Source organism: Podarcis vaucheri, assembly GCF_965113315.1.
Source record: "Podarcis vaucheri genome assembly, chromosome: Z".
In the NCBI taxonomy this organism is placed as follows: domain Eukaryota; kingdom Metazoa; phylum Chordata; class Lepidosauria; order Squamata; family Lacertidae; genus Podarcis; species Podarcis vaucheri.
The window spans coordinates 14,828,963-14,846,265 of NC_138758.1; the positions used below are offsets into that span (position 1 = coordinate 14,828,963).

Genomic DNA, 17,303 nt, shown 5'->3' on the forward strand with positions numbered 1-17,303 from the left:
CAATATTTGTAAATATTTATCCCCTGTGACCTAGCATTGAGACTGCCACCTTCACAGGACAGGAAACCTGCCTTTTAATGAACATATACTATATATTTTGGGAAGCTCATGGTTTGTTAATTTGGCTGATTTGAGATCAAAAGGCATGTTTCTGCCTATGTCTGGATACCATTGGATACTGTTTTGAATCAAGATGGTGGACTGGACTGTTTAAAACTGCACTGATCTTAATCCAATTTTGCATAATTTTTCCAGAGATCAAGGAGCAGGTATTCATCGGTTTGGATACAAAAGGACAGCATTGCGGACCCAGTCACAGTCACCCCATCCCCAGGGAGCAATGCCTAGCTTATGAAGGTGAACAAGACAACATTATGGGATTTAACAATGACTACAAGTTTATTTCCAGATGTAGGTAGAGTTTGGCTTAGGCATTGGGTCTATATCCCTCTCAACCTTTGGGTGGAGGGCTGAGACATGACAGGGTCAAGCCTAGGACTAATGGGTCCTCTGCAAGATGCAGGTCTAAACGAATGGTCCTCCCAAGCTGCTGGGGGGAGGGAAAGTTCTATGGCCATCTGCCAGACGCCTTGGCTTGTTGACAGAGACTTCAAACTAGACCCTCTAATGGGGTACCCCTGTGAATGCACCCTTCTGAGATTGGGTTGATGCACCACTTCACCTCCCCAACTGATGTTAGACTAAAAGGATTCCACCCAAAGCTTTATCCACCAAAGTTGTGACTTTTGCTATGGGGAAGGCAACAGCTGCAAGTGGGGCCACTCTGTTTGCAGGGAAATTCCTTCCCAGCTCCGAAAGCGGCAACCATTATTTAACCACAGCAATGTCAGTAAATGCAGTGCCCTAGGAAGGAAGGAAAGTTAGCATATAAAACCCACAGCATAACTAAATGGGGGGAGGCAGGATTTGTTCTTCCGCCAACTGCAGTCCTGAAATCAGGTGCAGCTTGTCTTTTTATAGGTTAGGGGCAGACCAGGGTGAAGCCTGCTCCGCTCTGGTCCACTCCCAAGCCCTACCCACTCAGCCTGTCCGGATCGGCCAGAATTCAAATATCTGGATGGCGGGAAAGCCCACCACTCCAAGTGGCCGGCCTGGGGGTTCTCAACTGCCAGCCTTCTTGCCCAGCCTTGCTCCCTGGGGTTTGGGGCCTGCCACAACGGGCAACAACCACCACCCACCCCAGGACTAGGTAAGCATTTATTTTGAATCAATATGGCAGACTGAACATTTCAAAACTGCACTGTTTTTTTTTTTTTTTTTTTTTTTTTGTTTCTTATAATTCCTGAGCAATGCCCGGTACAAGGCTGCTAGTTGAAATCTAAATCAGTATTCTCAACTGGCATGTATTAAGATGCAGGGACAGGGAAATCCTCATAAACAGTGATATAGTGGGTCCTCCTCCATTGTTTGGGAGAGACTTTCTCTACCAGGATTGTCTCCATTCATGGTTATTCCACCTGTCTGCAGGAGAGAGAAAAGTGAGACAGTGGGCCTCCATCCATTGCCTTAGCTGGAAGGAACTGGAACCTACCCACCCATTTCCATCTTCATCTTCAACAATCTGGCTTAATCAATCAGGCAGGCAGTGGGAGGTGTGAGACAGAGATGCCTTCCCCATTAAGTTCAGCTGTGACCAGTGGCAGACCTTCAGTGGGGTTGTTCCATGACAGATCACCACAATTTTTAAAAAAGAACTACTCCAATTTTGCTTAAAATTGCTGTACAACATCTGTGTTACTGATTCAACTTTGCTATTGTTGGAATATATACAACAATAACAAATGATCAATTTGAGTTGAGTGATTCAAATCTGGTCTACTAGACCCAAATGTTTTACACAATGTGGACTAAAATAGTTTCTGCCCCCCCCCCCGATATTAGGGGCCCTGAAGCTTAAGCTTCTTTAGTTTCATAGTAGATCTTCCCCTGGCTGTGGCCTGTTTCTATTTAGCAAGCACCCTTCCAGCATGTTCATTACACAGTTTTAGCATAAGGCATCATTAAAGAGTTGATACCTTATATTTGCATATTTTGCTGTTCTACCCTCATTCCCTTTTTCTTCCCATTTTGTCCACATCCTCCAGCATTTCATACAGACAACAGGGGCATTCTTAGGGGCATCCCCTTTCTCACAGCAATAATCATGCCTTGATCTGTGATCCCGTCACTCTTCCATTACCCATTCCTGAAGTCTTTTCTCTGCCTGCAGTACATTAAAGAAGCTATAACAATTTATCAAAACACACACAGTTATTAAAACACACATAACTCCCAAACCAATTTGGCAAACATTTTTCAAAACTGGAATTTTGTGTCTATGTGCATGGATTTACATGGAGTGGCACTGGAGTAAAAAGAAGCAGCTCTTCCCCACCCCATCCCACTGCCCTGACATAGAAATTCAGCTTCTAGAGATCCAACATTTCCCCGGGATGCAAAATAAGACAGAAAGTGAGTTAGGGTGAGACAATGTCATTGGTGAGGAGGAATAGGGGACAACTGAGACTCAGGTTTGTGTCATTTCTCTTATAGAGTACTTTTGCAACAGGTCTGTTGGCCATTATTTCAAACTTCAATGTTCTCTCTCTCTCTCTCTCTCTCTCTCTCTCTCTCTCACACACACACACACACACACACACACACACACCATGAGTACCTTGGTAGGAAAAGCAGTGTATAAAGGAAACCATTAAATAGTCAACAATATATGTGTACCTCAGTCTTCTAAGAAACGGACTACACTTTACATTAGCTACATAGGTGTGCCTTTTCAGGGCAGATTTGTGGTGGTTGTTTTAATACAGGTATTCAGCACCACCACTCAACCCAGTATGGATTTAGACTGTAACATGGAGGGCACACCCTCCAATTTTTCCCAACCCAAATTTGGGACACTCCCCACACACAATGCAGCTGCTGCCCTTCCAGGCCGCCTCAGACCACCATCTGTGTAAATCTAAACACCCCTTATAAAAAGGGAGAGTGGACGCCACACTCAAATGCCAACCCTTTGGACCAGAATCTTTTGCCTTATTTAAACAGCAACTTACTAGATTATCCCAGGGAGGGAAATTTGGAGTCTGAAACAAGGGGCTGTTTAATTAGAAACCAGGAGAACTTGATTACATAATATCAACTTCTGCATTCTAACCCAGAGGGATACACATTGTTTTAGTGTATGTATGTGATATATATATATATATATATATATATATATATATATATATATAATTTGCTTTCGTAGATTTTCACGGGTACAGGAATGCAGGTTTTGGTGTCTTCGGGTGTCTTCCCGTGTAAGAGTCGGGGTGTCTGTGCGACCTCGTCGAAACGTCGCACAGACACCCCGACTCTTACACGGGAAGACACCCGAAGACACCAAAACCTGCATATATATATATATATATATATATATATATATATATATATATGCATGCATATATATGTTGATCAAACAAGTGGCCACTATTAGAAAGGACAGTTTAATTATGCAAGGGTTTAGTTGAATCTGGAAAGCAGCCTGGGGACAACATTTTTACAAACGCTTTCACATGTCAGCTTGGCATCCGAAGCCAAACACTTGTGCTATGAAATGAAGGCCAAAGCAAATACTCTAAAGAAAATGCTTGCAGCTTGGACAATGATGAATTGTTCTTTTAAAATCATCATTTCCCTGCCTGCTAAATGACAGCCCACAAGGATTCATTTCTTTTTTCCTTTCTTAAAAGAAGAAAAGAAAAGGCATATACTACAGCTTTCCCAGCCAACCTTGGAAGCTGCCTTATACCAAGTCAGACCATTGGTCTGTCTAGCTCAGTGTTGTCTACATTAAGGGTGGGGAATCTGTTGCCTTCCTGATATTGTTGGCCTGCAACACTTGAGCTTGAGCCCAGGAACATCAGGAATGCAGATTCCTATTCTAATCCATGCTGATTGGCAGCAGCAATACAGGGTTTCAAACAGGAGTGTTTTCCAACCCTAACCGGAGGTGCCAGCAATTGCACCTGGAACCTTTTGCATGCAAAACATACTTATCATTTAAAAACAATTTATTTTTTACTATTGCACCTTAAGGAGATCAGATCAGCATATGTTAAAAACAGGAAACCCATGACAGTAGGAGAAATACTGTTTCTGGAAAAGTTGATCACCAGCAGCCTCTCTCAACTTTGGATTGCAGAATTCAAAGGTGTTGCATGAGCTGATATACCTGAGACACTGCATTTCTGATGCTTGTCCCTGACAAATCACTGCCTATGCCTTGTGATCTTGAGTTGTTGGGTTTTTTTTTTGTTGTTGTTGTTTTGCATTTGAGGATCTTCATTGGTGTGATTTGTTAGCACCGCCACCCTGCAGAGTTCAGCTTCCTTCTCTAAGTCTCTAGAAATTAAATTTGTGGTGGGAAACAGAGAAGGTCTTCTGCCTGGTTCCCCATAACTTCACTTCTCACAGTGAGGGAACCATCAGAAGGTCCTCAGAGCTGGACCTCAATGTCTCAGTTTGAAGGATTGAGGATGGAGATGCTCCTTCAGGTATATAGGGCTGAGGCCTGTGTGCACAGATAATTTAACTGTACACTCATACAGTGATTCAAATGTGATATTCAGTGAGTGTATAGGCCCTACATATGTATATAATAGGGATATTCACACATTACTCTAAGAACATGCACTAGAGGCATTCATCTTTTATGGTCAGTGAGTGCATAACTGTATATCTCAATTATAAAAGTGCCAGGAATGCTGATGCCACCTGGCACTTACTCACTCTGTTCAGTTCCCTTTCCTCTCTGCCCCATCCCTATTTTCCAGGAACAGTCCAGGATTTACAGAAGCTGTCCCAGTTTCTGATTTGATCCTAGAATGTCCTGCTTTTCCTTAGGACACCGTATTTTCATTGTAGAAATGTTGGTGGGTATAGTAGGACGTCCCTGTTTTCACTGGAGGGTGTGGAGTTATGTGACCCCTGAGCCAAGGAGATAAGTAACTATACAACCTTCAGAAAACAGCTGAAGGCAGCCCTGTATAGTTTTATTGTGTTTTTAGATATGTTGGAAGCCACCCAGAGTGGCTGGGGCAACCCAGTCAGATGGGTGGGGTACTACTACTACTACTACTACTACTACTAGCATAGGACGTCTCTATTTTCATCGGAGAAATGTTGGAGGGTATGTCATAAGAGCTCTGTTAGGGCTTGGGAGTAGGGGCTGGGAGTGAGCCAAGGAGGGAAGGGGGCTGTGCATGCTGGCTGGCTCTTGCTCGCAGTCGCATCTCTTGTCATGCACCCTTGAATGTGCACCCTTCCTTCTCTCCAATACATTAATAAGCTTTTCTCTTCCACAAATACTACACACATATAGAGAGTGAGTTTACTTGTTTGGGGTTTTTTTGCATGCTGTTTTAATGAGCTGTCTGTTTGAAATGCTATTTGCACTTCTAAAGTTTTAAATTGTGTATTGATATCTTGTATGCTGTTTACATTTTGAGGTGGGGCCCCGTGCACAAGCATGTGTGGAATATCCATTGGTTGGCCGCTGTGATATATATATATATATATATATATATATATATATATATATATGGGGGAAAGGAGGCAGTTTCTATCCATTGGCACCTTGTGGGTGCTTCCACTCTCCCGTGTTTCCCTTGCAGCTGAGGCAGGTGGCTGACAGGGCCATGAGAAGGTGGCTTCGGAAGAGGGCAGTGATGACCATTGCTACAGCTGCTGCTGCCACCCAGCCTCACCTACATCTCCCTTCCCCTCCTCAACCCCAAAGCATGGGTGTCTCCGCACCTGCCAGCCCTTGACATACATCCCACTTCTGCCACCAGTGGGAAGCCGGGAGCGAGAGCCTCCTGCACCACCACCACCACCTCCTGGCCCAACATAAGAGAGGAGGAGCCACCATCCATCACATTTGGTTCCATGCTGGCTCCTCCCGAAATGTGATGCAACATCAAGCGTTGTAAGTGTGACATCACACGTGTGACATCACACGTGTGCAAGTTGGTGACTCTGTCCACAAGTGTTCACTTTTTCACACAGACACTTGTGTAGGGATAGCTTATACTTGTGTTCAGTGTAACATGTGTACAACCATGAAAGCTGAGCTGTACAAATGAAAAAGTGTACACTCTTTCACAAAAGCACTTATACCTCTGTAGAAACTGCTTGTGCCGGTGTAATGTGCAAACGCTAGAGAACAAGCTTACAACATTTTAATATAGAACAGTAGTGGAGAACCTCACATGTCTAATTTGGCCCCCAGCCAATTCTCCCTAAGCCCTATACCTGGATATCATATAAGTCAGGTGCAGTGCCAGTAAAGAATAATGTAGAAAGTAAATGTTGGTAGATTGAGAAGTGCATTTATTATAAAGAAGTGGGTTCATCTGCATTCAGATAAATACATTAAATGTATCTCTGTGTTAACTTTAGTAACTGGAACCAGGAGAATGGGGAAAACTTATTTTATCATTTTAGAGAACAGTAAGGTAACTGCTGAACAAAACACATATTTCAAATGAAGTCAGAGAGGATTTTTGTTTGTTTCCTATCTGATTTTTCACCTGGAGGATCTTTTCTTCATCTTTTCCTTCAAAGGTTGTCTCAACTTCATTTACAATTGCCAGAGGTGATGGTAGCAAAACAAAGGCTTTCCATTTAGCATACTTTAAAGAAGTTTTTGGGGTGGGTTTTGTTTTTGTTTTTTTGCGGGGGGTGGGGGTGGGAACAATTCACCTGGACTACACTGCTCACTCGATCTTTCTTGCCGGAAAACCAAATTTGAGAAGGATTAAGGGTCCGTGATTTTGGAAAGACTTGGTGTGCAAAAGATGGGTGGAGGGTGGAGAGTGGGAGGGGAAAGGGATATGAGATGGGAGCACTTGGCGGGGGGGGGGGGCGGGCGGTGAAGTCTTCTGGCTTTCAGCTGGTAGCCTTTAAAAGGTATTTTTCCATATAGAAAACCCCAAGAGGCAGAGTGATCCTAGCTGCAGAAGGCTTGTCACTTGCAAGGATAATGAATCCAGCCTGGAAGATAAATTGTTCGGCAGGAGGAAGGTGGCTGAAATTTTGATACAAGTGGTGTATGATCATGAGAGCTTTGTCTGTAATGATAACACAGCTGTTACTTCTTGAGGACTGAGCTGCCTCACCTTTAGTGGGCTATTTGTCTTCTTGACTCGAAGCATTATCCTTTTAAGTGACACTTTTTTTTTTTTTTTGGCCCTGATCTGCAGATTTGCTAGCAGAAGCCTGACTGTGAAACAGAGGCTGCTGAACTGGGGTGTGAGTGTGTACTTTCCCTTTTCTTTTTAGTACAGTATTTCCAAACAAAGTTGCCTGGCTGAAGTTGTAGGTTGGTGTGTGTGTGTGTGTGTTTAGTGTGGATTTGGGCTAAGAAATAAATCTGATGCAAATTTTATTTATTTTTATACACCTTCCTGCCACATGCTCTGAATATATGTAGGCTGCAGAGGGAAGGGGACACCCTACAGATTTATTCACTTCATGTATATACCACTTTTCAGTAAAGGCACCCAAAGTGCTTTGCCAAGGGCCTTGCAAAGTTCCTTCTGGTACCTGTCTTCTGTGTCAGTGCCTCTGCTTCTATCTGACAGACATGTTGACCTAGCAGTGGTAACAGCAAGCAGCACTGTCAGGATTAGTGCCAGGTCCCAGTGTGATGCTACATTAGGGAAATTGTGGGAAATTAAATGGGAGGCTGTTCCAGAACTTGCAACCTGCCAGATCAGAATGCAAATGGGGACTACAGGTGAGGTATTAGAAGTGGGGCCTCATAAAGTTTGGGGGCCTAGTGGTTTGTGGACCTAGTGGCTCCTTGATCGTGTCATGTGTCAACACTGGCTTTGAACATTTAAAAAATGCATTACTACATAAAGCAAAAACACAGTGGTGATGCTACAAGATACAAGTCAGCAGCACACATATATAAAAAAACATTTTTAAAGCATGGGTGGCAGTGGTGAGGTGATATTTTGCATATAAATGCTAAGTGTGGTTCTCTCTGGAAAGCTGCAGAATTTTGATGGCAAACTCTCTGTCCCATAACCAATGCCTTTAGCTAGCCAAGAGATAACCCTTTCCCCTCCCTTCCATGGGGCTACGTAAGATCTATCTGTGCTAAGGGAAGTAAGGCTGTCCAGGCCAAGGAGCTTGTGACATTACCTCCTGAAGTGGTATATAGATACAGTCAATCAGTGGCAAAATAGCAGATAATGCAGATGGGCCAGTATAGTTTTAATATGACCTTGTCACTGAATATGTTGCCAATTATGACATAGGCTGATATGGTTCATAACAAAGAACAACTTCCTATTGCAGCATCACATCTGATTAATTGTATGAATGAAGGCATTGTCTTAAAGTGTAACAAGAGCTGCTCAGTTTTTCTCACCCTCCCCCCTCAAAGAAGCAAATTGCTTGTGATCTGGATGAAAACACTTGATGCATGTTATTAAGAGCATTTCCCTGTTAATTAGAGAAGCTCGCAAATGCTCTTGCCATATATTAGCATGCTTAATCAATGCTTTAGTAAATTCTGAATATGAACTTTGGCTTAGACTATTCTCTCTCCCTTTTTTGTACTGTGTTTGCCACTGATTATGGGATTCATTGGTTAACTAGTTAATGGATGCCTTGCTGAAACACTGCTACTGGCAGTATGAGGATGAGGCCTTTGCAGGGGTTCAATACGAGCAATGTGATAATATGCACCCATTGATCCATAGGACAGAGAAGTAAACCAGAGGTGAAGTCTGGTCTAAATCCAGGGGACCTGTGGTTTAGAAGACTAGGAAGACATAGATAAAGGCTGTAGGAAATAATCCAGGGGCCAGGCAAATAAGAACATCAGCAGCAAGGAACAATAAGAGAAGGTTATCAGTGGTTCTGCCAAGTTGACAAGGAACTACTAGCTTACATGGCTGCGGAACATTTTTCATTGAGGGCTTCATCTCCTCATAGACAGCTTTCCAGGGACTACACTCCACTGGTGGGTGGGACCACAAGCAGAAGCAGGCAGAGCAACAGATGCATCTGTTACTTTTGTATAGTCAGCTACATTCCAGCCTCTCAAAAAACCAGGGGTTTCTACACCCTCACACACATCCAGGCAAGCAAGAATCACATTAATAGTCAAGAATGCGTTCCAGTTAGACAAATGGGTGGAACAGAGTACATGAGAAGCATGGTCTGGGGTGGGGGCATAGCCATGAAATGGGCCAGACAGCAAGATAGAGAAGGCTGCAGGTCCACATTGAAGTTCCTCATCCCTGCTTTCTGCCAACCAAGGATGCCAACAGGACTTCCTGAATTCAGTACACTGTATGCTGATTGAGCCTCCCCCCTCCCCCTCACACAGCCAGTTAACAAGAACTGTTGCTTACATACATAAACATAACCTAGTCTACCTCACAGGGCTGTTGAAAAAAAATAAAGTGTTGAATTATGGAACACACTCCCACAGGAGAAAGGGATGGCCACCAACTTGGCCATCTTTCAGAGAGGGTTGGACAAATGCATGGAGGATAAGACTATCAGTAGCTGCTAGCCACAATGGTTATGCTGTGACTCCAAGGTCAGATGCAGCAATGTTTCTGAATACTAGAGTGATCTTGTGCTCAAGTCCTGGTTGCAGGTTTCTTCTAGGCATCAGGCTTGGCCACCGTGAGAACAGGAAGCTGGACTAGATGGGCCATTGGTGTGATACAGCAGCTCTTTTTTATGTTTATGCCATGCCGTTCATAGATCTTGCAAAGAAAGTGAGAAAAACTGCATCCTTGCTTTGATTGCAATGAGTCATAGTACTGGTATTTACAGCAAAATACCCAAACATACGAAAAGTTTGCCAACCTTGATAAACAGCAAGCAAAAATACTCTTAAGTTTGTGCAGTTTCACAACTTTGGTGTCTGAACTACCAACTCTCACTTTAGCATATCTAACAGGTTGGTTTGAAGATTAAAAGGGGAAGGAGAAGGCAGTATAAACAGTCTTGAGTTCCCCGGAGGAAATTCAAGATAGAAATATTCAGCAAGCAACAAATATGTGCGGTTTCACAACTCTGTGCAAAACATTCACACACAAAACATTTTGCCAACCTTGTATAAAATATTTCCTTGCATGTTAAAGTACAGTCTGAGAATTTTAACCTGGTGCTGCATGGTGTTTGATTACAAATTAAAACAAGTTAAAACAAATCACAGTCACAGGCATAGGGTTGGTCCCAATAAAAACATCTTTGCTCTGGCGTTGGACATCTGAGATATGATTTCGAAAGAAGGGTCTGCAACTTTAGCCTTCTTGGTAGCCACAACCAAAATTGTGGCTGTCAGAACCTGTGCCCCTCAACTTCCTGGTTTGGAGGCTGTGTGGCAGAAGAAGTCCCACATAACTATTCCCCCTCCTCAAATTAGTAAAGTGTAGGAGTAGGATTGTGCTTTAGGAGCACTGAACAGCCCAAACCACCGTTTCCTGTACTCCAAACCTTTGAAATGGTGTTAGGGCAATGGTGGTCATGGTATGGATCTCTGCACAACTGCTAGGATGAAGCCTGCTGTCCTCTGTAGTGTCATGACTGTGAAGATGGATAGGGCTTATCCTGCACACCACATAGTGGTGGCACACACACTGTGGTGAGCATGCTGAGCAAACATGTAGAAGCCTGGCCTGATACGTGTGGATTTTGTCAGAGTTTAGCCCTTCCCCAAACTAGAAACTCGAGTTTTCCTTGGAGAAGGAACAGGGGGAGCAGCACACACCTTCAACAGCTGCCAACACCACCAATGAATTTGAGTATCTTTGGACCCAGGCATCCCATCCATACGACTGGAAGTTCCCACAACAATTGGATCTCTGACACCCACTCGGGATAAATGCTGGGGCCACTGATATAAAACAGGGAAACCGTTCTCACACTTTTTCTCTCTTCTTTTGTTTATGCACTCTCCTGCTTCCTTCACATCCTAGTCCCCTAAGGAGTTAATGCCATTCTTGATTTACCCCCAGTGCCTTTTCTTTCTGCAGCACATCCCAATGAACTATGAAGTCCTGGCGCATAAAGTTCACTTGGAGTAGAATTACTTACATTATAATGGAAAGAGAGTATTTGAAAAGAAGCCATCTGATCTCTGGTAGTAAAGGTTCCTAATTCCCAGACAACTGACTTGTGGAGAATGTTAGTTCCTTAGCATTTATGTTATAGGTCAATTAACTTTGGCAGGGAAAAATAAGAATGACAACATCCCTATTCCCATGCTTTTGAATCCATGGTGATCTCTCAGGACCCAGAGCTTTTTAATCTTTCTTGAAATTGAGCTTTCAGTTTCTAGTCAAGACTAATCAAAGCCAATAAAAGTATTAACATTTTTCATTTCTCTGTGTATTCTCTCTTCTAGAACTGAATGTACCTATTAAATGTCCTGTTTTTATATAGAGAGATTGAAATATTTGACAGATGAAATTAAAGGTTCCTTTATTTCTGGAAGGTCTCTCTTTGTTTCCCATGCATTGCATTCCCCTAAAAAAATAAATCCCCAGGACAAATCTGCCTCTTATAAATATATTTCATCAGGAAAGGGACAGCTGAAGAGTTGCAGATGGTTGGCTATATTTTGTGTTCTGGTCCAGATTAAATGCACCCTGCCCCACCGCTCAAAGGAGTATTTAAAACCTGGGTGGCAAAGAACAGATGAGGAATGGGGGTAAGTTGACTCAACTCCAGAAGCTCAAAATATAACTGTAAATTTTACTTCTGTTGCTTTGAAAGGGTTTGAACTGGCATACTGAAGAAGCACAACTAAAGTGCCAAGCATATTGGCAGATAAAATAGTTCTTATGGATGCCATGAACTATTTATTCAGTATCACAGTAATTTCTATGCCATTGCTCTCCAGAAAGTGTCTATATGCTTCTCTTACCAAAAATGGATACTCGTTCACACACCTTGATTAGGGATGGGTGATTTGTGTTTTGCTACCTTGTTATTTTTGCAACTAAGCTATGGCTTAGGTGTGAATATTTGTCCATTTTGCAACTATGGATTTACAATTATGGTTTATTGATTTTGCAACTGAACTATGGTTTAAAAGAAAGAAAATAGCTGTATATGAATCACTGTTTATGATTTATATGCATTGCAAATAAAGAAAAACACAATAAAAAGAAAAACTGCTACACAGTTCTCACCAGATTTGGCTTATATTTCTTTGTATAATAGAGTAAATGAAGAAATTAAGGCAAAGGATCTATTAATACTTTTATTAATAGTTTCTTGTCGTACAACAGTTCAAAACTAAAAAAAACCCCAAAACCCTTATCTTGTATCAATATTATAAACTGGTGAAACAATATGTGGAATTTAGCCCTTTAAGAAAAACTTACCTGGTACATAAAATGTTTTAATAGGAAAGTGAAGCCAGACTCATTTATTGTGGTCTGGTGGGACTTCATTGAATATATCAGCAAAAACAGTTACATCTTTATCTCTCCCCCAGTTTCACAAGACATTAGGGACAAATGAATCTCTTCGCGAGTAATCTGTCACCTTCTGTTTATTGCAAGTTATGTTTTATATCTTTTACTGTACATTGTATTGTCAACTATAATTTTATAATAATTATTAATATTATATTTTTATCGTATTGTCAACCATGGCATCCTTCTGGAGAGGCTGGAGAGACAGTCTTGTTCTTGACAGCAGCAGAATCTGGACAGGAGCAGATCAGCCATGATTTCAGCAGTATGCAGAACCAAATAACCATAATTTAAAGCAATATATGAATGAGAGTACCATATATAGTTTATGAACCTTCCCGAAAATGATACAAGTCATCATTCTAGCACTTGGATCTGATCTTGAATAATGATTTTGCTCTGAGTTTTTTGAGGTTGTGTTGCAAAATTCCTCTGCTTACTGACCAGTAAAGGTAGTGATGTTGGGGGGGGGGGTGTAGTTATCTTTCAAGGTTGACTAACTCAGAACTTGCCTTTCAGTTTGTGGGACTTGCACATTCATTAAAATAATGAGTGTTCCAAAATGAGCAGCACTGTCGATTGCAGTGTTCGCAAATAGAGGAAAATGAGCTTCTCATATCTTTGGTTGTATTATAGTGAGTAGAGGTTTAATGACTTCTTGTGATGAAAAACACACGTTTGGCTAATTAGGCCCATTTATGTGTCTGTGGCAAACTGGGTTTGAATATGCAATATTTTATATGCTGAAATACTTCAACATGGAATATACACCATGTATTTTCCAACATTTAATAAAGGCAATGTGGGCAGGGCAAGCTGTGTTTTTCCTTACCTGATCTCCCATCATCAGCATTATTGCACTGAAAGGGAGGGAAATGGAGGGGGTGAGACAGGATCTCGAAGGTCAGTGTAGTGCAAACACATGAGGGGAGGTGGCTTGTTCCCCACATTTCTGATGTGCTTGGGAAAATTATATGAAAATCAGATATCATGGGACTACTGAAACACTTGCACAGGTGTTGTTTGCCTGTATAAACATCTTCACACTTTCTGCACAGGGCACAGGGGTGAAAAGATATTTCCTTTCCTTAGATTCCACCTTTAGCAAGATGTCACATTCATCTAAGTAGTCACTTATCTGTTGTCATGGCTCTGAGCTCTATCTGCTCTCTTACTCTTGTCTGTGTTGCCTCCCTCTGACCACTCTTTGCTTTTATTTCAAATTCACCACCTAGGTGTTCCACAGCCTTTTAATCTCTCATCTTTGTGTTGATGACCCATAAATCTCTCTAATCATCCAGTCCTCTACCTTGTCAGCACCTTTCTTTCCTCTTCCTGAATTTCTGGCCATCATATATCAACATCTTGAAGATCTGTCTTTTTCCTTGTCATTGTTACCACAACATTTTTCAGGCAGGCTCTTCTTCAATTCTGTCTTCATTATCTGAAGACTCCTTAGTCCCAGCCTCTCTCCCTCTCCTCTGTGATAAAATCAGTGTGTTTTTAAAGCTTGTCTCCTCTGCTGTCAGGCTGAAGGTGTACTCAGGGTGTGGTCTGAATGTTGGCACAATAAGGGATCCAGGGAAACAGTTTGTAAACTGCAATACCCAACATCTTACTCCCTGTAGCCATAACTATGAAGTAAGATGAAATGCTCAAAGTGTTTAGGGCAGGGCTGACCAAGTTGTGGTTCTCCATATGGAGTTGGGACAATGGTCAGGGATATGTATTCATTTAGAAGTCCACAGGTTATTCAGCTGCTTTTATTTTATTTTATTTTTTAAAGAAGTTGAAAGCAGACAAATAAATAATTGAATTGAAAGAAATACTCTCCCCACTGAGGAATGTCTAGTGTCATTGTCATTTTCTTTTTGGAAACTGGTGAAACACACGTCTTCCAGCAGTTACTGAAGAAAATTTATTCACTATTGTCTGACACACTACTGCTTGTTCTTGCACTGAAAGAATAAATTCAAGTTCTATATAATAAAATTAGCATGGATTAAAAATGTGTACAAGGACCAGCCTTATAATATCACTAAAAATATATGGTGGAATAAAGTGTCCTTAGGGACCACTAAGTCAAATAGGGCAATCTTAAATTCAGTTTATGACATTTCTTCATTGGTTTACAATTTTCTTTCTTTCTTGAAAAAAATCACCTGCAATTTAGTGAACATTTCTCCTAATATACACATTTCTGTCATGAGACAGATGGCAAAGTGGCCCCTTGAGGGTGATCTCACAGCTCCTGTGGATTGACATAAATGTAATTGATTCTCAAATAATCTGTCCCCTAACCTTTCAGGGTTTTAAAGCTTAGTAATAGCACTTTAAATTAAGTCCATCAACCAATAGTTAACTAATGCTGCTAATTCAAAACTGGAGTGACTTGATAAAACTTGCCTCCGCCTCTACAATGACACCTATTGACAGTTTAAAAGAATATGCAATTTTATGTGAGTTTAGTTTGGACCTTAGTTGTTGGGGGTTGAAAGCTCCTCTAAGTACATGGAGACAGCATCACATGAGGCAGTTAGTTTAACTCCCCTGCAGTTCCAATGAAAATCACCCACCTAACCAACCTAAGAAAGAAAAGTGTCTGTGATCACCAATGGGCAACCTCTCCCCAGGGTTAGTAGCTTGAGAGAAGAATTTCCTCAGGACCATAGCAGGGAAGTATGAGTTAATCTCTTCCTTCCTACACGCGGTCACCCTGATGAAAATATCAACAGCTTAAGGACAACTATAGTTGTCCTGAATGGTATATTTCCCAATGAGAAGATTCTGCCCAGGTGAACTCATGTTGCCATTTTTCCCCTCACAGCAGCTGGTTCCCCAGAGCCAGAACTTTTCCTTCAATATAGCTCATCTCTGGACTCAGCCTGGCTGATGGCTTTACTCCATCTTGAACTTGAGGCTCCAAACCCTATTACCATTTGGACTGCTGATTCACAAATAACTCCTGGCAATTTCACACTTCATGCTGCCAGAAAACTGCTACTTTGGGTAGCAATATAAGAAACGACATTTTCCTGTTAATGATTTCTTCCCATTTCTGGTGAAGCCAAGAGCAGGTTTTGCGATCCAAGGTGTAAACTGGGCATAAGAGCTCTTCTTTGCAGTCAATATGAAAGAAAGAAGTCTCAGTGATTTGGAACAAAGGCTTTGTTAGATATGTGTATATATGAGCAAAGTTACACAGCAACTTGAAAAGTGTATTTAGGATAGGAAATTATTATATAAAATCAAACTGATGCTTAGACCCCCAAAGTATCCCAGTTCTAAAATTGTAAGTAGCAGAAGACCTTACTCAGAGGACCCTAGATCTCTGTGCACCACAGATGTTTCCTTGCTCCCTATGGAGATTTATATCACTTACAGTAAGGACAAGCAGATGCTCCCCCCCCTTTTCAGCTGGCTTCAGTCCTGAAGTCTGCGTTTCCATCAAAGCTTTCAACGCTTTTCTTCAAATTAGCTTATTTCAGAAATGTTAGCCTCAGCATCTCCACTAAAACCTTTTAGCAGAAGATTTTTGTTTGAATAAGACAGGAAAGGATTGAGTCTAAAGGAGCCAGAGAACCTCAGGGGAGTCCAACAAAAGTAAGGCTGGACTAAAGTAGTAGCCATCACAGGAGGGAGGAAGGAAGGGACTAAGTGCAGCAAGGAAATGAAACAAGGAAGGTAAGAAAGAAGGAGACAAAATGAGCCATTGTGAGAGGAAGGGTGTTAATGAGGGAGAAAGAGAAGGAAGAAGATGAAAAGAAACAAGAAACAAATGACAAACAATGAAGAAAATCTAGGGTTGGTATCTGTTTATTGGATCAAGTCAGGCAACTGGGCGTATCAAGTCTCCTTAAGGATCAGAGTTAAGGCATGTCTGGAAGGGACCAAGAATAGTAGTATACAATAAATGAATAAAATTCCCAGAGCACCCAGAGAGGATACTAGGTGTACTTTCACTAGGGGCAGCACATCCTGTAGCACCACGTAAGGTGAAATGGGAAGGTGCCACTACCTTGCTACTGAAGCCTCCCTTACCTAGGTTGTGTGGTGGTGCCTGCAAAGTGGTGGCAATGATGGTATATTATGAGAAGTCTCATAGAGTGCATGAGATCTCATGAGATTTCAGTGAGATCTCATGAGACTTTCAGTGAGATCTCATCTTGCCAGATCCTGCGACTGCTACTTCTCCACCTGTGGCAGAGGCAGTAGGGTGGGCAGGGCACTTGTGGGGGCACCACTTCTTTGGCTTCAGCCGCCTGAAGTGACTGCCTCAGCCCACCTCATGGACAGGCCAGCCCTAACTCTCACAATGCCTGATCTAGTCATGGGCAATGAAACCAAGACAATAATAGTTATGCTGATTACTGGGCCCTTTAATGAGTCTGGACAACTCTAGCTCAGTGGTAAAGCACATACTTTTCATGCAAGAAATCCCATTGTTCAATTCTTGGCATCTCCAGTTAGGATTGGGAATATTTCTTTTCTGAAAGCAATAGTAAATTCATGTAGACCAGGGCTGGGGAATCTTTGCCCCGCTGCCCTGCTGCTGCTGAACTACAACTCTCATCATCCCTGACCAATGGCCATGCTGCTGGAGCTGCTCATGGGAGTTGGAGCACAACAATATCTGGAGGGCCAAAAGTTCCCAGCCCTGATTGTAGATGATATTGAGCTAGAGAGACTTTACATAATGTCCATCCTATCTGACTCTGCTAATAACTGGTGCTTATCAGGGTAAATGTTGAAGGAAGGATGGAAGACTAAATTTAGGACAAGAAA

The 17,303-nt window shown here is 42.0% G+C and overlaps 1 protein-coding gene across 3 annotated transcripts in view; it reads left to right on the forward strand.

The window, feature by feature from the left end:
* The window catches only part of PCDH11X (protocadherin 11 X-linked), a 742,005-nt gene that overhangs the window by 247,294 nt on the left and 477,408 nt on the right, over positions 1-17,303 (forward strand). Inside the window, exon 5 of one of the 3 annotated variants that reach the window (XM_082207175.1) lies at positions 256-357. The exons of the other annotated variants lie outside the window; for them this stretch is intronic. Within the exon in view, the coding sequence (XP_082063301.1) occupies positions 256-348 (93 nt within the window). The 3' untranslated portion in view covers positions 349-357. The remainder of the gene's footprint in view (positions 1-255; positions 358-17,303) is intronic. 3 annotated transcript variants of the gene reach the window in all.